This window comes from Coenobita brevimanus, chromosome 93, assembly GCF_032717465.1.
Source record: "Coenobita brevimanus isolate Jiangsu-jjx chromosome 93, ASM3271746v2, whole genome shotgun sequence".
Classification (NCBI taxonomy): domain Eukaryota; kingdom Metazoa; phylum Arthropoda; class Malacostraca; order Decapoda; family Coenobitidae; genus Coenobita; species Coenobita brevimanus.
Window position 1 is genome coordinate 31,106,432 of NC_137046.1, and position 23,287 is coordinate 31,129,718.

At 41.9% G+C, this 23,287-nt stretch overlaps 1 protein-coding gene across 5 annotated transcripts in view; it reads left to right on the forward strand.

The window, feature by feature from the left end:
• The window catches only part of LOC145412565 (putative monocarboxylate transporter 5), a 473,562-nt gene extending 451,355 nt beyond the window's left edge, over nucleotides 1–22,207 (forward strand). For all 5 annotated transcript variants that reach the window (XM_080282467.1, XM_080282468.1, XM_080282469.1 and 2 more), the window contains 2 exons: nucleotides 8,575–8,705; nucleotides 21,415–22,207. In XM_080282467.1, coding sequence (XP_080138593.1) covers nucleotides 8,575–8,705; nucleotides 21,415–21,639 — 356 coding nt within the window. In that variant the 3' untranslated portion in view covers nucleotides 21,640–22,207. The remainder of the gene's footprint in view (nucleotides 1–8,574; nucleotides 8,706–21,414) is intronic.
• Nucleotides 22,208–23,287: the final 1,080 nt, after the last annotated feature.

The window sequence follows — 23,287 nt, forward strand, 5'->3', positions numbered from 1 at the left end:
GAAATGTCAATCTGCGCCTTCCTTTCGCAAGCACTTTATGCTAATTGGAAATGCTTGTTTCCCCAGTTGTCACACTAGCTTTTTTTCGCGCGGTTTGCCCCTGTTTAGTGTCAGTTTACCGCAGTCTTTCAAGGTGACATCATGTCCAATTCTAGCTCTTCCGAGTCAGTGCCTTCAAACCCTCCAAAAAAGGGCTTTGTGACCTCTACCCCATCAAAACCCTGACTAGGGAGTGCAAAGGGCCTGAGTGAGTCTGCTATAGGCCTAGAATTACTGAAAGCCTCTATGGACTACAGTAGTGACGTTGCGGTGTTATTGAGCCTTGCTGAATCAGACACTTTATTGAGTGCCGAGTCTGAGGTGCAGGGAGAGACAATTGCTGAGCCTAGCACCTCGTCAGGCAAGGCTCCAGTGCAGAAGGGAGTGGCATATGGCAAGGGGTCCAAGAGGAAGGGAAGTGGTGACCCCGGTTCCCAGCCATTGTTCTCCTCAGGCCGGCCATTGTCCCCAACCTCAGGTCACGCCACCGCCATACCGCCTCGCACCCCCAGCCCCATTCTCTCGTCATCTTCGTCTGCTGTGCTTTCTCCTGAGTCTTCGGAGTCTCCTTCACCACCTCGGAAGGGAAGTAGGCAGTCTGGTATTCGTAGAGGTTTCCGTAGGCCCCGTATTCGTGCTGGCATGAGTAGGAAAGTGTCTCCTAGTGGTAAAATTAGTGGTAAGGTTTATCACACTAGGCAACTCACCTCCCAGCCTACTGCGAGTGACCTTGAACCTTCTCCCACTCTCCCCACCACCACCACCACCACACAGGCCTGACCTGGCTCACCTACTGCCACACGGCCTGCCTCACCCACTGCCTCACCGCCTGCCTCACCCACTGCCACACGGCCTGCCTCACCCCCTGCCGCACCCACCCACTCCCAGCCTAGGCAGGGCACTCTGGACGCCTTCGTGTGGTCTGAGGGCTCTGATTTTGTGCCAGAGGATCTGCCCTTTGATTCCACTGGGTGTGGGATCCAGGCTGACTTCCCTGTCACCGAGGGTGGTGAATGCTTGGACTACCTGTTGGCCTTCCTGGATAACGAAGTAATGGAGCAGATTTGTACCGAGACAAACAGGTACGAAGGAGAATGTGCTGCAGTTCGTCAAGGTGAAGGTGCAACGCCATCCACGTCGCGAATGGCAGCATGGGTTCCTGTGACGATCCGGGAACTATTTGTATTCATCGGTTTGATGCTTCTGATGCCACATAACTGGAAGCACAAGTTCGAGGAGTACTAGAGTGCTGACAATCTTTCCCCACACCCATCTTCAACAAGTACATGACTCTGGATCGTTTCAGGCAACTCATGACGTACCTTCACTTTGCCAACAACGATGAGCCTTCCCAGACTGACCCCCTATGGAAAGTGAGGGAAATCCTGAACAAGATCAAGGACAAGTTTATGACGTTCCTTCGGCCCTTCAAGAAAGTAGTGATCGACGAGTCCTTGGTTTTGTTCAGGGGCCGTCTTCGGTTCGTGCAGTATATTCCAAGCAAACGCCACTGCCTTGGAATAAAGTTTTTCGTGCTGTGCGACTGCAAGACGGGGTTCATCCTAGACTTCGTTATCTACACCGCCAGCAATGTGAACTTGGACAAGACTGACCCCCTTGGATTCTCTGGCTCTGTGGTGAAAGTGCTTCTGGAAAAGTACTTTGGTGGGAATCATGTCCTGTATACGGGCAATTATTATACAGCACCCAAACTCGCCAAGTAACTTTCAGAGCACGGCGTCGGATCCTGTGGCACTGTCAGGAGCAATAGGGCACACCACCCTGCCTTCCCCGAGGCTGAAAGATCAAAGCGGGGAGACGTGCACCTGAAGAAATCCGACGATGCTGGCGATACGGTGGCATGACAAGAGGATCGTCAATATGCTCACCAGTGTCCACAAGGGGGAAATGCAAGCCACAGGGAAGGTCGACAGAAGGACTGGCGATCCTATGATGAAGCCTGATGCTGTAATTGACTACAACGTCAATATGCGCCTGGTGGACAAGTCCGATATGATGATTGGAGAAATTGACTGCCTGGGGAGGAACCGTCGCTGGTACAGGAAGGTGTTCTTGCACTTGCTGGATATGTGCATGCTGAACGCCTTCATCCTGTATAAGATCAAGAACAGGAAGCCAGCTAACTACTCTCTCAGGCAGTTTTCCAAGACTTGTGTCTACCAGCTGCTTCAGCGTTTTGGGCAGGTACTGCCATCAGGTGCCAGGCGCCACTCACAGGCACCTCCAGACCGCCTACAGTGCCAGGACTACCTTCAGCGACACCGCCTGGAGCCACTGCCTAGCACTGCCAAGAGGGGGAAAGCACTGAGGAGGTGCTATGTTTGCAGCCACACAAACCGGCAAGAACGAACTTTTAGACGCACCTCCTTGCAGTGCAAAGAGTGTCAGATTCCCCTGTGCCCTTACCCGTGTTTCTTTGACTACCACAGCCTGAGTAGATATTGAAAATAAGGGTGAAAATATGTAAATAATACTGAGAGTGACAGTGATAATAGTGTTTAGTTTTTTGTATGTACTGACAGTGACAGTCAGTTGAGTGTAAATTAGTGTATGTAGTTGTAAAAGCACTGACAGTGACAGTGATCTCAGTGTAAATTATTGTACATAGTAATAATATTAGTATTGAGAGTGACAGTCACTCCAGTGTAAGAAGTTGAAAGCATATTTTTCTATTCTATGTTATGACATTGACAGTTTGGTGTGTAGAAAATATTATTTTTATAAGTAATGACAGTGACACTGATGAATAAGGCACTAAACTGACAGCAAGAGTGAAAGTGAGCGATAGAAATGAAGTGCAAGCGGCCGACAGGAGCGAGAATAAAGTGACTGGCGTAAGGCAGAATAAAATCGCGCCACGGTGGTCTTTCTCATTCCCGCTTCACAATACTGGCAGTGACAGTGATTTTTATGGCTGTAATAGTAACATGCAAGCCTTTGGGAAGTACTATGAAGGAAAATAATGTAGTATACGTGTTTTTAGCTGTGAAAAGGGAAATGTTTGTTCAGTGACGGGAAGACCGCCCCCGCGCTGCATGTTGGCCGTACACTCCGTTGATTGTAGCCTTATTTTCAGTGCTTATTGTACAAATACGGATTCCAAACTACTTGTACGTTGTAGTATAAAGTGTACTGTGACAGGTTGAGGCTGTGGTAGAGGGGAAACCGGGTTGCTGGAGGTGTGAAAGTGAAGATTTTGTTACCCAACTTTGCAAGTCTCCATAAGTCCATGGGTAGTCCACGAAGGCTCAACACCTGTCTCAGGAGAAAGCTGAATGTAAGTACTATCTGCCATAAAAATTATAATGTTCTAGGGTTAATCTCTGATTTTTGGCAAATATTTTCCTAGGGGTACTCAGACCGTGATACAACCCCGCCACAGGGGGGGGATCGGCTGTCGATGGCCGCGCTTTAGGGGTTAAATAAGTGCTATGCATGTCCGGTAGGGAGTTATTTAGGTGGCTTTCAAAGTTAGGCTGGGTTAGGGTCATAAGTACCAGTCCAACAGGCAGAAGCCCACTTTCCGGACGGGACCACTTTCTGGACATGCCTTTGGCTCTGTAGAAGGATTACTCTATGCATATATATATATATATATATATATATATATATATATACAGTGGCCTCACACAGTGTGCGAGATCACAGTGCTTGAATTGCATTGTGCACGAGTGACCAAATATCATAACCAAAAACCTTGAATACGCAAGTTTACCTCACAGAACACAAGGTGGAGGCAAGGAGTGGCTCAGTAACAGCATTTTCCATTAGTACGCAACCCCTCCCACACAATGCGTCCATTGTCACATGTCGTGATGTTGGATGCGTGGTTTGATCCTGTTCCTGTTGAGAATGAAGAGGATGCAATGTCAGATGTGTCAACATTGTACTTCAAAGGGTTTATGTCTGAAGTGAGTGACTTTGAGGCTCCTGGGGATGGTGCTCAAGAGGAGTCTGTGGAGGGAAGTGTTGGCGTGGCAGGGAGTGCGGCGCTGTAAGTGTTGCCGTGCCTCAGAACCCCTGTTATTTAAGTTCATCAGGCCTCTTGTCTACTGTTGTTAAGGTGACTACCCATATTTTTGTTATTGTAGCTATGTCTGTAGTACAATGTCTGAAAATTTTGACCTTTATTATGTCTCTAAGGGCCCAAAAATGTCCAGGTATGAGGGGGTACTGCCCATATGTCATTTTCCCCATAAGATTATGTATTCACAGTGCGCGATTCCACATTGTGCGAGGACCAGGACCGCCCAATCTCTCACACACTGTGCGAGCCCACTGTATAAAGTCTTATTGCAAAAAAATCTATAATATAAATATATATTGCCATTTGGGTCACCAAATTTCGTCCATTTGGCTGTCTTGGCTGATCGAGTGATCTAGGGGCATTCGCTGTCTGATCTGGAGAAAAAGGAAAATATGCGGCTGTGACGGCACACTCGTGTGTGATCACTGATTGCAGTGATTAGTATGTAGTAGTTAATACTATTTATCATATATGATCAGTTTGTCATGCAACTGCTGTATGATCAGTGTCTCTTTACATTTCTTTTTCTTTTTTTCTTTTTCAAGTGTGCAAACGTGCGTGCAGATCAATCTGCACTTCCGCACCCACACCTCCACACACCATTTTGCACTTCCACACAATGCAGATGTGAGGAGGTGTGAGAGATGTGCAGAACTTGCCTAGCACTGAGTACTGTATATATTGCCCTTTTGTTTTGTCGTTAGTCAGTATGGTAGGCAAAGGAAAATCAGTTATAGCATTATAACCATTTTAAAAGAAATGGTAAAGAAATTGCCAACCACAAGCTTCCATTGGAGTTTATATTTTTCTTGTTCAAATTTAAATGTGCACCGTTGTTTCATAAAATAATATTGCATATATTCAGTAAGTTAATAAAAAAACGTGACTACAGTGGAGGCAGAAATAAAGGTTATTGCTGTACAATTTGTTATAGAGTGCAAGCATTCATATATCTTCTGGATGGAGAGCTGATTTAATCTAGTCTTACACTGGGATAGCACAACTTTCACCTGGTCAGTTACTTAATTTGTGTCTGTATTGGTTCAAACTTAAAGATTCAGCTCATTATTATATTCAGTTTTTAGAAGGAAATCACCCCAACCTTGCTTCTTAGTTTCACATTTGGCTGTAATCAGGAGCTTGACTTGATTCAGATAATACAAGTAAGTTGGTAAACTGGTTGTCAGAAATCTCAGAAAAGCTCACTGTTTTGTTTAGTTTTCATGCTGCTTTTGTTGTCTTGTGCATACAGCTTATGCTTTTGATTTTAGAATTTGTAATAATTTTAGCTACAGGAAGCACTTTGTATAGTGAACTAATTGGGGGAACAGTGGGTTGTTAAATCTCATGTGTGATAGTTATTGTTATTATGAACCCAGATCCTTTATATGCCTACCTTTGATCATTAAACTGTCGTACCCTAAGTGTTTTAATTTCTGTAATTTCAATATGGTACAGTACCTTGCAGCTTGATTTTGTGCACATATGTACAGTAAAGTCTCAATTATCTGGCGTAATTCAGTCAAGCCCTGTGCCGTATAATTTGAAATGCCGGATATTGCATAGTACCCCTATTGGCCCAATATTTGGCGCTGAGCAAGATATTGTTACTATCTGTCTCAACCCTCTATCCTAAAAACTTTCCCATGAGTAAAAAATGAAAATTAAGCATAAAATACAATAAAGTAATGATACATTACAGTAATACAGCACTGGTTGGCTACTATTTATGAGCCGGTTGATACACCTCAACACCGGATATTGCATAGAAGTGCTGGTTGCATCCCATTTTGGCGCATAGTTTTGCTGGATATTACTTCAGGTTGCATCCTGTATCAGCACCAGATATTGCATAATTTCTCCGGATATTACTTTAATAGAGCAGAGCCAGACGCACTGGATATTGCATTGGGCTGGATATTGCGACGATGGATAATTGAGGGTTTACTGTATTGTATTTATAATATCATTACAAATTTTATACACTACAGCAAGATTTTAAAAAAAAGTAAGTGACAGAGAAGCAGTAGAAGTGTGTACATAATGGTGAGCAAACCTAGATTTATGTCATCAGTCAGTCAGTGAGCCACATCCCCCATATAACTACACCTTTTTCTGATGTATGAGGAGATTGTTCAACTGCTTGTGAAGGACTTTCTTAAAAGCTGACATTTGATAAATAGAGGTTCATTATAAAAAGTATTTACCATACAATGCCCTGACCTATAATGTAACATTTTGATCCCACCCTCACATCACATTTTAGAAATTTTGCATTATATGTACAGTACATGTAAAAAATTTTTTTTGGTCCAACTTTCCACATCATCACCCATAAAGACCCCCCCTCCCCAGCTTGCCGTAATGTCTCCAGATTGGGCTTAAAAATACCAAGCATTGATAAGGAAGCCCAACAACACATTTATAAGCACATTTATGAACACATTGTACAGTATACTGTGCTTGTGTGAACTGTGATGTTAAATGAGATTTGTGTGAGGGAGGAGTGTTTAAGGCTGACTCCAAATGATTGGATTAAGTTTAGGAGAGACTTTTCAAATGATGGCGTTAGATATAGCCTTCATTAACTCTGGTCTTACTTAAGTTGAAGAAAGTGATGTGGAGGTTCCAAGATTTAAAAAAAGAAGGAAAAGTAAGATTGGTAATTATGATTCTCAACAGTATCATAGTGACCTGCACACACTGTCAGATGATCACTAGTAATAGCTACCTGTCTTTACACTTCTACATTTGCTACCAGTTGTTACTCTGCCAGTTTCAGATATACAGTACAACCCTTTTCAGTGTAGAGGCTTAATATAATAAAAGAGTGTATTCTAGCATAATATAATAAAGGAATGCTTTCTAATTTAACATAATCCTTGTTTCCTAGTATTAACTGAATATGGAAAAGTGTAGGCCTCATGAGCTAACCAGCAAGTGGCTTTGCTGATCACTAGCATTAACTGCCTTCCTCAACACTGCTACATTCACTACCAACTGTCTGCCAAATTCACTTAATCCTTTTCAGATTAGATGTTAAATAAAACAAGGAATAATGTAGTTATTGTTTCCTTCCATAAATTAAAATCAAGAATTGGTAAAAAGTCTTGAGCTAACCAGAAAGTAGATGTGATGTGGGGGAGAGGGAGGCTACACATGAAAAAGTAAGAGACTAGTGTCTCATGCATGCAAATGTATTCATGCTGGGATAGAAAATTCCACATTTGGACTGTAGCCTAATGGGCCTGCATTTCATGTTAAAGTATGTCAGTTCTGTTTGTTCTACACTAATAAGATGGACCTGTCCATCAACTCATCATGTTATAGGTGATTTGTACAGTGAAAACACCATTACAGTCAGTCTTATTGCACTTGTTAACTTGTTTGTTGAACCTGGACTTAGGTGATTGACTACTCCTGACTCTGGCAGACCATAAGGGTGGTATGTGTGCGGGCAAGCTTGGAAGACATTTACTCAGTCACTGTTTTCAGACAGGAAACTCAGCCACATCTACACAGATTTGTTACCAGTTGAAGCCAAGACCTTAATTTATTAGAAATCTTACTGGTTTCAAATGACTTCTATTCCCAAGCAGTGTCCAGCTACTTTTGGAAAATAATTAGCTGGTTTGGCTTCTCATTAAGCTTCTAGTCAATAGAAAATCTTTAGCTGTACCTTGACCAATCACAGTATGGGAATTCCTTAAAAGAGAGCATGGAGAGCTTTTAACCGATTTTGACATTTGAGATGACTCCTGTTTGTGGTATTTAGCTCCATAGGTTCTTGATTTAGCAAACTACTGTAAGTTATCCACAGGCATCTATAAAGTATGAAAACCATTAACATGGGACCCTTAATTTAATTAACAAATCCCAGATGCAGTGAACATCTCTAGTTTACCACATGGTTCTAAATGTAATGTCCATAAGGCTGTTTCACTGATATTAAGATTAATTTGAATATGCCATCGTAGATCTGTTCACTTAGTTATGATCATCTTTGTAAAAAAATAAAATGCTGGTGATAAACTGTTTGTTAAACAGGGAATCAACTGATAATGTATTACAGCAGTGTTATGTATCATTCCAATACATATTCCATAATGACAACAGGCCATCATACATTGTTATACAGTACAGTACAAGTATGAATGTAGAAGGTGTTGTGTGTGTTTATGACTACTGTATGTAGTTTTCCTTCTGGCTTCTTTTATGTTTTTTGTAGCAAGATTTGGCAGCCTAAGCCATCCCCCTGTTGTGTGTCTTTCTCTTTAATGAGTCACAAATAAAATTAATATTCCATTGTGTAATATACTCACATTGTTCAGCTGATGATACAAAATAGAGAGGAAAAGAGGCTTTATATGTACACAAAATGATAATTCACTTGAATAACTAATGTCCAAAGCTGCTTTGTTTACCCTTTCATCATCACCAGCAAATCTGCTAGAGATTAACACAGTTCTTTTTTTCCACACTTACAGGAAGTATTTATGATGCTACACAGAGCTACGACATTTCATTTTACTCAGCGGGAATCCTTCTCTTTGTGTGCGCAGGCCTGCATTGCGCAGTGCCCTTAGTCCAGCGGTTTTGCAGTCAAGCTAACTTACCGGTAAGCATGTGTTTGTGTTCTGCTGTATCCTAGTATTTGAAATATCCACATATATCATACAGTAATATGCTGTATCATATGGTGTGACAGGTTGTGTTGTGGTTTGTAATAACTTTGAAATTCTGATACATGACATTTATTGTACTCATGCTGCCTAGGTTTTATTTCCCATCACTTCTGACTACACCACATGTTTCCAAAGTTTTGATCATTATATGATTTTTTAAATTAAATATATACTATATAAATAATAAATAAATAAGTACATACAGTATATATATATATATATATATATATATATATATATATATATATACACAGGGTGTTTCAAAAGTCCCTCATTGTTTTTTAAAATTCATTAAAACTGCAATTACAAGAGGAACCAAATGACAATTTGTTTGCTGAGTCTACGATTCACGAGAATTTTGATGGCATCAAACTTGGCTTCATAAGTCTACTGGAAAGTCACTGGTACACCTCAACCTTGGCACCACCTTTTTCGAAACAAGCAAGCCACCTTTTTATGCATTCTTGGCCGACATTGGACAACATTTCGGGAGTAACAGAAGCACACACATTCCTGATCTGTTCTTCTAGTGTGGGGAGGTCTCGCGGCTTGGTGGCGTACACTTTGCTCTTAATGTAGGCCCGCAAAAAGAAGTTGTATGGTGTAAAGTCCGGCGAGCAAGCAGCCCATTCGATGGGACTACGGTGATCAATCCACCGATCCGGGAACTGTTCTTTCAGAAATGAGCGAACCTCACTCAAGTAACGAGGAAGGGCACCGTCTTGCTGGAAAATGACTCCTTGCATGTCAGCTACAGCTGACAGTTAGGGGATGCAGAACTCCTGAAACATACGAAGGTAATTGTCTCTGTTGATGTTCACAAAATTTCCATCTTTATCCCGGAAGAAAAACTGACCAATCAGCCCAGCTGAGGAGATGGCGCACCAGATGACCAATTTTGGCGTGTCCCTTTCATGTTTATGAATTTCCATAGGACTGTGAGTTCCCCAGGTGCGGGTGTTGGGCCGATTGACGCAACCAGAAAGGCGGAAGAGAGCTTTGGCACTGAACCACATGTGCTCCAGGATCGATGGGTCTGTTTCGTAGTGATGCAACAGTGTCTCACACATCTCCACCCGGCAATCATAGTCTTGAGGTTCCAGTTTCTGAACCACCTGGATCTTGTACGGATACAGCTTGAGATCATGCCGCAAAATCCATTGGATATATGTCACACTGATGATCAGTTCCGCAGCTGCTTGCCTAATGGACTTTTCTTGACACTGAGCAAAAGCTTCACGGACAGTTTCAACATTCTCCTCACTCCGCCCATTTTGAGGTCATCCTGATTGGAGTTTGTCCTTAACGGATCCGGTCTCCATGAACTTCTGGTGGGTGGCGATGATGGTGTTCCTATCCGGTGCATAATGCTGTCCGTAGACTGCCCGGAATCGTCGCTGCACTTCAACCACAGATTGAAAAACCTCCTGCCATGCAGCGATTTTACACCTCTGCTCTAGAGTCAGCATGGTAGCGGAAGAAAAGGGTGCAAAACTTCAAATGTAGACTCAAAGAAAATTCTCAACTACTGAGTATGAGTTAATCACAAGATGAATGTCGTTGGTCGATTACCTGCAAAAAAAATTGAAAATCAAATTAGTGAGGGACTTTAAAAACTCCCAGTATATATATATATATATATATATATGTATATATTGTATATACAGTAACCTCTCAAATAATGCGAAGGCTAGGTTCCTGGAGAGGTCGCGTTAGTTAAAAATGCGTTATTTAAATATAATTTTCCCATAAGAAACAATGGTAATATTGGGGGTTACGTTCCTAGACCCTGGGAAGTCTACCCATTTGGGGAGTTATGCTACTCTAAACTTAAAAGCAACAATATTAATTTGAAAGAAAATCCATGTAAAAAACAAAAACAGTATATTTGGGGAGAAATAAACAACATTTGAGCCCTAGTTGGGCCGAAGCATTGTTTACTTCTCCCCAAATACATACTGTATTCGTTTTTTACGTGGATTTTCTTTCAATTCTGCTTTATTCAAGGCATTGTGAAAGTTCCTCAACATTATTAATGCATTAGTAGGTCATCAAAACACAATAGTAAAAACAACATTTTCATTACAGTAAGTAGGTCACAAACAATAACAACACACAGCCTCACTTTATCTATGCATCACTCGTCGTCTGCTGCTGTCCCTCCTCCCCCCCCTCTCCCCCACCTCCCATCGCTCCCCACCGTAAATTTGTTGTCCCTCCTCGCTCTGCTGTCCTTCCTCTTCTTCTGACTCCCGTGCTACAGGTGATGAAGATAGCTCTCTTAAGTTTTCTGTCTTCTTCATAAAGAACTGCTTTATCTTGGTCTGAGTGGTTTTCTTCTTTCTGTTCTGCAGCATCAAGTTGTAACAATTTAGATCTGTCATCACTTTCCTGGCCAAATCTTGTCCGAAAATAAGCCAAATTGCTCAGAATGGGGCCACACTTCATTTTCGAATATTATAGTTCGAATAAAACCGGTTTAAGCAACAGACAAATAAAAAATTGTATTTGTGCATTAACTGCCACGCACGGTCTATCAGCTCGGGACTGTCCAAGGTGCGCGCGACTAATTTGAAACCATCACGTACTTGTAAAGTCGCGTTAAATCGAGGAACCCTTGTTAGTTAAACATATCTCCATAAATATTTGCTCGTGTTAAAATGAAAATGCATTTTTTAAACTCGCGTTAGTTGAAAGGTAACTGTATATATATATCTATCTATCTATCTATAGCCTGACGCCCTAATCCCGCAAAGGGTGGTTGCAGACAAAACGCCTCCAAGTCGCTCTGTCACCCACCATTTGACTACCCTCCCTCCAACTCCCCCCCCCTCCCTCATATACCTCTCAACTCCATCCCTCCACCTCATCCTCGGTCTACCTCTCCCTCTCCCTCCCTCCACCTCACCTATATACACCCTCTTAGTCAGTCTTTCATTCTCCATTCTCTTCACATGTCCAAACCACCTCAGTGTATTTCTCCTAATCTTCTCAATCACATCCACATCCACCCCACAACGTTACTTCACTTCTTCATTTGTCAACCTGTCCCTCCATGTCAATCCACATGCTCCTCTCATGTAACTCATTTCCAATGCTCTCACTCTTGACTTGTTCCCCTCTTGCAAGGTCCATGCCTCGCTTCCATACGTCAGGGTAGGGATCACAATACTATCATGCAGTGACTTCTTAACTTCCATACTCACCTCCCTATTTCTCATCACTGCTTTCAGTGTACCAACGACCTTCCTTCCCTGCTGTACCCTTTCACGCACTAAGTCCACTAATATGATAATATCTGGTATACTCCCAAGGATCAAGGCAGAAAATAGTTTCTATGATAAGGCCTTCAGCACAAATAACCGGCTCAAATCTCTCTGCACGCAAGAGGGAGTCGACTTTGTCAATCTGTGGGACCAGTTTTATGAGCAACATACTCTATTCCAGAAAGATGGTCTCCATTTGAACTCAGTAGGAGCGGCACGGCTAGGTAGACTTCTACACGATAAAGTTGCCCTCTTCAGATCAAAAAACGCGGCACGTCCAGGAACAGTAACCTTAACGTAAATACCCACAAAGTCAGATCACCAACTGTTCGGAACGGAATTAGAGTCTGCTATGCTAACGCACGTAGTCTACGTAACAAGTTTGAGGATTTAGAATCTCTAATTTACCTAGAAAATTATGACATCATTGGCATCACAGAGTCCTGGATTAACACATCTGACCGTGACTTTCTAGCGGAATACTCACTAACAGGGTACAATATTTTCAGCTGTGAGCGACCACATCGAGCTGGTGGCGGTGTTTTACTATATGTGAAAACTAGTCTCCATCCCCTTGTGCTATCCAAACCCTGTATTACCAACATAGATGCCAGTTATGTTCAGCTAAGTATTAATTCACACAAAATAAATATATGTCTCATCTATCGTCCGCCAGCACAGTCAACTGAGACAGATGAAAAACTTTATGATCAAATTGCGGAAATTTGTTGTCAAGAGGATAGCGTAATTTTTGGAGACTTTAATCTACCGGTAACAAAGTGGGGTGAACCACTGACGGCACACTCAGGACAAGAGCTTTATACGAATCTTCAGGAAAGCGCCCTTTCCCAACACGTAGAATACCCAACGAGAGGAAACAATATCCTAGACATCATCTTGACTACAAATGATAACCTAGTCAACAACGTTGAAATAGGACCTGAGTTTAGTTCCAGTGATCATCGAACTATACAGTTTAATATTACTACTGAAAAAGTAAAAGAAACGGAGAGCAAAGAAAAGGTCCCAGATTATCGTAGAGCTAATTTCAACAGGCTCAGAGCGCTACTTGCAACTGCAGATTGGAATCAAATGTCTGAAACCGATGACATAAACCAAGCATGGGAAATATTCACCGAAAAATTTAATGAAGTGGTAAAGTCATGTGTGCCACTACGTAACAGACGTCCAGCTGGAAATAGTAAACCAAAGTGGTGGTCCAGTGAAATAAAAAGTAACTTAATAGCCAAAAAACAGGCATACCATAAATATAAAGCTACACAAAATAATGATGATAAATTACAATACGATAATCTACGCCGCACATCGAAAAGACTTATTAAACAAAGCAAAAGAGCACTGGGAGATCCACATTGCTAATACGTGCAAATCAAATCCTAAAGAATTTTACAGTTACATTAGAAAGAAAAAGGTTATGACTACATCAATAGGTCCTCTAGAAACAAACAATGGCAGACACACTGAAAATGAGGTCGAAATGGCAAACATTCTTAACGATTACTTTGCGTCTGTTTTTACAGTAGAAAACACCACCAGAAACCTACTGTTACCCACAAACCAAGCAAATAGCACGGTCCTTAGTAACTATGCTATCCATAATAATGATATCCTTTCAGCCATAAATAGTACGGACATAAACAAAACCCCTGGCCCCGATAAAATATCACCGAGAATTCTCAAAGAAGCAAAACATGAGTTACTGCTGCCACTCTCTGTCTTATTCAATAAATCATTAAGTACTGGGAAAGTTCCACGCGAATGGAAACTAGCAAATGTAACACCAATTTTCAAAAAGGAAATGAGTCGCACCCAGGAAATTACAGACCAATCAGCTTAACATCAGTAGTGTGCAAGTTAATGGAAAAATCATAAGAGATAAAATAGTTAATTATCTAGAAGAAAATAATATAATTAAAGACTCGCAACATGGATTCAGACATCGTCGTTCATGCTTAACTAACTTACTGGACTTCTTCCATGATGTTTACAAATCATACGATGACTCAAGAGCAGTAGATATAATTTACCTCGACTTTCAGAAAGCATTTGACACTGTCCCTCACAAGCGTCTCATGAGAAAAATAGAAGCACATGGAATAAAAGGAAAGACGCTAAAATGGTTACAAGACTGGCTCTCAGACCGAAAACAGCGAGTTGTGATAAACGGAAAGGAATCCAAATGGCGTAATGTGATCAGCGGCGTTCCCCAAGGCTCAGTACTTGGACCGATACTTTTTATTATCTATATAAATGACATTGATGAGGGTCTAAATTGTAAAGTATCCAAATTTGCAGATGATACTAAAATAACCAGTAAAGTCACTTCAAAATTACAGTGGCAGCAGTTACAAAAGGACCTTAATACTTTAGCAAGCTGGGCAGAAAAATGGCAAATGAAATTCAACACAGAAAAATGTAAAGTACTTCATATTGGAAGTAACAATGTCCATGCAAATTACAAAATGAACAATATTCAGTTATCAAGTACAGACAGTGAAAAGGATCTTGGTGTGATAATATCAAATGACCTAAAACCAAGCAAGCAGTGTACCGATGCGGTAAAAATTGCAAACAAGCTAGTGGGTTTTATTGGAAGAACTTTCGAGTTTAAATCAGGAAAAGTCATACTGCCTTGTACAACTCGCTAGTGCGCCCCCATCTTGAGTATTGTGTGCAATTCTGGTCTCCTTACTACAGAAAGGACATTGAAAAATTAGAGAAAATTCAGCGAAGAATCACAAAAATGGTACCACGACTTAGAAACAAACCATATGAGGAACGCCTTGGAGAACTTAAATTATTTAGCCTAACAAAGCGCAGGTTAAGAGGGGACCTTATTGAAGTTTTCAAAATCATGAAGGGATATGACAACTTAGACATGAATAAATATTTTAATATAGACCGGTCGAGTCAAACCAGAAGTAATGGCTGCAAAATCATGGGAAAACGATTCCAATCCCACGAAGCAAAATACTTCTTCTTTAACAGAGTTGTAAATATCTGGAACAGATTACCCTCAGATACCGTGAACAGTATCTCAATTGAGACATTCAAAAACAAATTAGACAAGTATTTGCATGAAAATCCTCAGCTGACTCTTTTTCTGTCCGAATAACTTGCTTTTATAGCTACGGTACATGTAAGTTCATGCCCCCTTAGTCTACAAGACACCCCATAAACAATGTACCCGTACATAGTGTTGCGTCACGATATTATACATTTCCAATTTATTCGGTGCAAACAAAGCAATATAAGCACAGATTAGGATCTGCACAGATAACCCTGAGTTAACGGTCACTACTCTTACTTTCGACCTGTGATGGGCTGTGGATCACTGAGGGTCCCTGTTAGTCAAGTGACCACCATCGGGATTTTTTTAATGTACCAGGGGTCACTGCTTCAGGATGAAACTTGTGTACTTGTCCCACATGGGAGAGTTCCTTGTCTCAGTGGAGTGAACGGAGCTGTTGCCTGATTGACTGCTGCCTACCTAAAAGCGCCAGGGAAGGTTGCCGCACCACCCCTAAACATCCACTCTGTGCATTGCACATCCACACTGTGCACTGTGCAGTCCCCTTTTATCTGAGACACCCGTCCTATATACTTTTCAGTCTCCCCAGCGCAAAGAAAGCAATATAAGCACAGATTAGGAGCTGCACAGATAACCCTGAGTTAACGGTCACTACTCTTACTTTCGACCTGTGATGGGCTGTGGATCACTGAGGGTCCCTGTTAGTCAAGTGACCACCATCGGGATTTTTTAATGTACCAGGGGTCACTGCTTCAGGATGAAACTTGTGTACTTGTCCCACATGGGAGAGTTCCTTGTCTCAGTGGAGCAAACGGAGCTAGGGCCTGATTGACTGCTGCCTACCTTAAAAGCGCCAGGCAAGGCTGCTGCACCACCCCTAAACATCCACACTGTGCAGTGCGTAGCTTCCACGTTATGTCCACAGACTTCCCATTAACTCAATGTAACTGGTTTATAATGTCATGCCGTAACTATTATTTTATTTGTTTACTTTCTCTTTCAGGTTACTCTATCGGGTAGCTTATAGATAAAGTATTATAGAATGTGACTTTTCCTTTCCAATGTTTCCTATAAAATTTCCATGTCAGTTTTTCCATGCTGCATGGTGGTTTTTCTCACTTTTTCCTGGAGGGTTTGGTGGTGGGGGGAGCCTTCTTGCTTTCCTATCCTTATCCTTCAACATGTAGAGTTAGATCTTGTAGTCATAGTTTTCTCTAACAAGCAGCCTCGAAAGGACCATAAGGTCTGTTGCTGTTTGCTTTCCTGTGTAATCCTGTGTAATCCCCCAGAGTTCCATCCTTACTCATCACACTACCCAATTACTTGAATGCACTCACATTCTCCATATCCTCACCATCCAACCTCACTGCACACTCTGTGACTTCATTCCTCTCAAACACCATAACTTTACTTTTGTTTACATTAACTTTCAGATTCCTCCTCCTACACACTGTCCCAAATTTATTCACCAAACCTTGCAACTCCCATTCATCTTCACTCAACAGTACTGTATCATCAGCAAACAGCAACACCGGCAGCTTCCAAATCTCACCCTCATTCATTAGAGCCACCCCCACATCCACTGCCCTACCCTGCACCTCCTTTACAACCCCATCCATGTATATATTAAACAGCCATGGAGACACACAACCCTGTTTCAGTCCCACATTGAGATCAAAGAACTCACTCAGCTTACCATCCACTCGCACCATAACCCTAGCTCCCTCGTACATACTCTTCACAGCACTCAGCAATTTCCCCTCCACTCCATATATTCTTAATACCTTCCACATACCTTGCCTATCTATTCTGTCATAAGCTTTCTCCAAGTCCATGAAGGCAGCATACACTTTCCTTCTATTCTCTAGATACTTCTCCACTAAACATCTTAGAACAAATATCTGATCTACACACCCTTTTCCCTTCCTAAATCCCCCTTGTTCTTCTCCAACTAGCTCCTTTGTCATATGCCTAACCCTATCAATGAGTATTCTACCATATATTTTACCAGTCACGCTAAGTAGGCAAATCCCCCTGTGGTTACCACATACTTCTCTCTCTCCTTTTCCTTTGTATAAAGGAACAATTATACCTGATTTCCAGTCCTCTGGAACCCTTCCCTCTTCCCAAGCCAATCTACACAACTTCCATATCCACTCCACAACAATCTCACCCCCATACCTAAGCATTTCACCACACACTCCATCAATTCCTGGGGCCTTTCCCAACTTAATATTCTTCATCGCTTCCACTACTTCCGCCCTACTGATCTCTTCCTCCCTCCTCTCATCTCTTCTTCTCCCAGCCATTCCCCAACCACTTATACTCGCACTGCTCTCACTCTCCACATTCAGCAAATCCTCAAAGTGCTCCTTCCATTCTTCAGTTTCTCTCTCTTCTCCACCAACAATCTGTTATTCCTATCTTTCACTCCCCTACTATTTCCCCTTTCACACTGCCTTACTTTCTTTACCTCCTTCCAAAACAATTTCTTACTCTCCCTCCATTTCACACTCAGATTCCTCCCAAACTCCTCATCCACTTTCTTTTTACTCTCCTTCACCAGTCTCTTAACCTCCCTTCTCCTGCTCACATATACCTCTCTCTTCTCTCTCTCATCTTCTCCCCTACCTCTACTCGCTAACCATTCACTATATGCCTTCTTCTTTTGTTCCACAGCTCGTTTAACCTCATCATTCCACCATGCTGTCCCTTGCACACCCTTGCATCTCCTCCTCACTCCACAAACTGCCTCACACGCTGCGCCTATCTCTTCCGTGAATATCTTACATACGTCTTCCACCCCTTCCATCTGCTCTAGCTCATGCCTTCCCAGTCTTTTTTCCACTATGCTCTTATACTCTGTCATTTTCTCACTATCTTGCAATTTCTCCACTCTTCTCACAGGAGTTGCTTCCTCCTGTCTTCCCCTTCGTCTCCTCAACCACTTTCTTTGCAGCTCTACCTTGGCCATCACTAAGTGATGGTCCGAGACTCCATTCCCCCACCCTCTCCACACTCTTGCATCCAACACTTGTCTTCTCATTCGCTCATCCACACACACGTAGTCTATCATTGCCTTTCATTCAACAAGTTCACCATCCATCCTCCTCATTACTCTCCATGTATACCGGTGGATCATCTTATGCCGAAAGTAGGTGTTGGCTATTTCCAACCCCTTACCAGCACAGATGTCCACCAAAGCACTTCCATTCCCATCTACGTCAGCTGGCACACCCCACTGACCAACCACTCCAACCACTCATACATTCCCAACTTTGCCATTCATGTCTCCAATCAACAGCACTCTCTCACTCCTCTCAAACTTGTCCATACACGCTTCTACACTCGCCCAAAACTCATCTTTCACTCTTGCCACTCGATCCTCTGTCGGGGCATACACACATACAATCGCCCATATATATACAGTATCTATATATATTGAAATGCATGATGAGTGAATGAGTGAATGGAAGTGTGGCCCATTGGATTTGGCAAACTTGGGCTGTCTGGACATTGCTACTCCTCACCCTGCCTTACGGTGGAAAGGAGGTCCGGATGATGATGATGATGATGATGAATACAAGTGTATATATATATATATATATATATATACTGTATGTATATATATATATATATATATATACTGTATGTATATATATATATATATATATATACAGTATATCCTTATGATGATTTGTTTGTTGAAAAAATGAATCAATCTGCTATTAGTTTTCAAAATCGTATTCCTCTACTTTGATATAATTTGTTTGAGGAACATATCAGATGTTCTCAGTCAGGATGGATTACTGTAGTTGCAGTGCACGACTCTGAGATTGTCATTATCGTACCCTGGCAACCTACCATTCAAAAGTGCTTCTGATTTTGTATCACATTATACATGAATGTTATTACTATGCATGAATATATTATACACGAATCACATGTGTCTCATATTATACACGAAATCAGACATACTTTTGAATGATAGGTTGCCAGGGTACAATAATAACAACCTCAGAGTCACGCGCTGTGACTATAGTTGTCTTAGTCATGAAGGCTCAGGTTTATTGTAACTCATGCATTGTTGCCCACACCCATTCGTTTGACTCATGCAGTTAAATCATTGATGGTGATTCCTTTATCTAAATTAGATCCCATAGATCATGTCCTAGTCAGTGTTATAATATTTTATGATGTAAATTTTGAGACACCTGATGGTCAAGTGGTAAAGTAAGCCAGCTTGGGCAATGTCCTTACCTAAAGCCATGGTCCCATGGGGACAAATGTGAGAAATTCTTGCTTCTCATATTGCATTCCCATTTAAAAGGCAATAAGTCCAGTGTTTGGGGGCCATTATTAGGCAGTATTCAGGACGGTTGCGTTCGTCCCTTCATGGAAGATTCCAAGCAGTATTCAGTGATCAGATGCTGCTAATGTTTAATTTACCTCCATAAATAGGATATATCATAGTAATACTATTATGCACAAAATACTGAAGTACAGTAGTTTGAAAAGCACAGGGTGTTATATTTTGGAAGTCAGCTTGTTATGTTTTATTTCTTCCTCGTTGAGTTAGGCATGGATTTACAAACAATACCATACATAGATGAACTTGCAGCATTTCGAATAGCCTCACATGAAATGACAATCTTGATACGTAAAACTACAGTATATCATTCTTTAAATTCTGTAACTAGGTACACCTTATTATTATGGCAGGAATCATCATGCATCACCTGACAGATGTCACACAAGTTGTATGGTTTTCTTACCCAGTACCATGTATTTAATCCTACTGGTTGGATGATGAATGAATGAACTACAGTTACAGTACCAAGAGGTGTTAGAGGTAAACTGTGAGAGATAATGCTGATTTCATGTGTGCAGTGTATCTGGAAGAGTATGTGGAGATTATCAAACATGAAAGGGTTGATCTTGCTGGTAAGTCTTTTGAGTGTATAGAAGAGTTTTGTTACTTTGGAGACGTTATGTGTTGGAGGTGGGACTGGAGCTAGCTCTGTGGGTAGAGTGAGGAGAGGTTGGAAGAAGTTCAGGGAGCTGTTGCCTCTTCTGACATTGAGAGGGCTCACCCTTCGTGCTAAGGGATCATTGTGTGTGGCATGTGTTAGGAGTGTAGTGCTGTATGGTAGTGAGACTTGGGCAGTGAAGGAAGAGGATATTCATAGGCTCATATAAACAGAAATGGCAATGATTAGGTGGATGTGCAGTGTGTCCTTGAATTCAAGGCCTGGTGGGGCTAGATTGTTGATGGAAGAGTTGAGAGGACGGCAGGGACTGGGGTGTACTGGGGTTGTGATGAAGAGGGGTACATTGAGATAGTTTGGGCAGGTGGAGAGGATGGGGGATGATGGATGAGTGCAGAAAGTGAGAGGTGTGAATACTGGGGGTAGGGTTGCGAGAAGCGAACTGAAAAAGACATAAGCTGAGGTCATAGAGTGTGACCTCAGGGATAAGGGACTGAAATGGGAGGCTGACAGAGATCAAGCAGCATGGAGAGTTGCCATTAGGTGACTAAGGCTGATGCATGCATGTTGGAGCCTTTATAAATGAAATGAAACAAAACAAAACAAAACCTGTTAAATACTCATGCAGACTGTAGTATGACAAAAACAGTTTTTCCATCTCATTCAACAGGTGTAGCATTTTTTTTTCTTGAGCTGCCTGTAAACAGAATGACTCATGTAACCACCTGTTACCACCTTTAGAAAAACTTCCAGACTTAATGGATTGCCGGCCACTTAATGAATTGCCAGCCACATTGATGGCCAGAGATATTGCTCAAGGATGTTCTTGTCTGAGTAGGGTTTTGTACACAGTGGTGGTATGGATCTTCCATAGGTGACTTTTTTTTTTTCTTTTAATGTCCTGTATGTGTCATCAAGGATGTAGGATGGTTTACCCTAAATATTCTAAATTATGAAAGCCAAGTCATGTGCCCTTATGCCCAAATGGAGTAATATGGGTATATTATTATTGTTATTGATATTTTTCATATTTTATTTTTTTAAGATCCCATTCCTACCAGTCACTACTCGATATGATTTTATAAGGTATAAAAGTAACACAATGCTTTAATTAAAAATGTACAAGTTTAACTCTGTGCATTTTTTAAAAAGGAAAAACCAATGCATGTATTGCTGTAATGGAATGTTGTGTTAAGATGTCTGGTCAAACTAAAGGAACTTGTCAGTTCTTTGCATTTACAATGAAATTCCTTTTCTCCTTGTCTTACACTACCACACACACACACACACACACACACACACACACACACACACACACACACACACACACACACAGGTAACATACACAACCAATGAGGAATACCTAGCAGCAGTGCCAGAGGAGGAGGAAAGTGAGGCAGGAGTGTCACCAGATGCAGGGGAGGGAGCTGGCATTGTTCTTGACATCAAGCCAAAGGACAGCAGCATCGTCCATCAAGACTCGGGGGAAAATAAAATTATTCTCGACAGTACGCAAAATGAGAAAGGAAAAATTAAGGAGGAAACTGTATCATCCCTCTAACTTATCATGTGATGCAACTTGTGTTAATAGTCGAGGCTGTATTATAAATAGATGCATTGTTGTATACATGAGCCTTTAGCACTTCACTTGTACAGTATTTATCAAATAACTTGGTTTGAAGTCAAGACTGATGTGCTTGTACTCCAAAAAACACCATTAATACCTGTTTAGACATAATGTGGTGTATGAATGGTGGTCTTTCATGATGTCCATTTTGTAGTGTGACTTTAAACTTTTTTTTTTTTTTTTTTTTTTTTTTAAAGACTTGAAGTTATGATTGGAATATAGGCTGACAATGAAACTACAATGTTTATCCATGCATCCATGATCCAACTGTATCAAATTGTGTAGCACTCTTCTTTCATGCAGTACTGCTTTATGTAGTGTGTACAAAAGCCACTGACAATATATTAGCATACTGTACAAGCACAAGTATAGTATTTTACTGTATGAAATATGTATACTTTCAGTCCAGTGACTGGTGTCTTAATAGAAGTTTATACTTTTTACTGGAATGAACATGAAATTTAACACCAGTTTCTTTGTATACTGTCCACAAATTGAGAGTACAGTACAGTAATCCCTCCAAGATCCAATGTAATAGAGTCCAAGCAACATCCAGGACTTGGTATTGTTTGGAACTTGGGAAAAATGACCCTGGACAGGTACTTATAGACCCCAACCCAACCTGACTTTGAAAGCCACCAAAATAACCCTACTGGACATGCACAGCACCTATTTAACCTCTAAAGTACTAAGTTCGTCGATGGAGCTTTTTGCGCAACTTCTTAAAAGGACGAGCAATGCCGATCATGCAAGATCCACAAAAAACTGGCGGCAGCTGGCTTCCCCCCGGCTGTGACATAGATGGCTTCTAACCAAGCAAAACTAAGTGTTGAACACACTAGAGGGGGGGACCCAGGCCCGTACCCAGGTGGTAGGGGGTATACTCCCCACCTCCCTCTCACCACGTCCCTTTACCCCACTACCTTGTTACTACCTCACACCATTCTTACCACCACCACCCCCCTCCCACACCCTCCTCATGCATCCCCTCCCCTCCCATGTGGATCCCCCCATGTCCCCCCCCCAGTCATCTGGGGGGAGGGTATTTCCCCCCGTACCCTCCCTCCATGTCCCTGTACTCCACTGGGACCCTTCCTTTATGTCTGGTGGTGGTCTCCTCCCATCCTTCCATCCCCATGCACCCTCTCCTGGTCTTACCACCTCCCACCCCCACCCCCCGGCACACAGTATCTTGACCTCCCTGGCCTCGAATATTTTGCATATTTTTTATGTTTTATGGCACGTGTTTTTGAATCATTACCTGTAATTTATTTGTGTCTTTGCATACAAATATGCACACCACATTTATCTTAGCTGTCTATATTCGAAACCCACTCAAAAAAGAAATTTTATCTTCTCTAGCTAGATTTCACAGCTCGGAGGGGAGGGGAAAGGGGGGAGGGGAGGTTAGGTAAGGGGAGGGGAGAGAAAGGGAGGAGAGAGGAGGGTAGGGAAGGGGAGGAGAGAAGGGAAGGGGAGGAGAGAAGGGAAGGGGAGGGAGGGGACTGGAGGTATGGGGAGGGGAGAGGAGGGGAGGATAATTTTTACTATTTATCATATTTTTATTGGGGTGGTACATGAC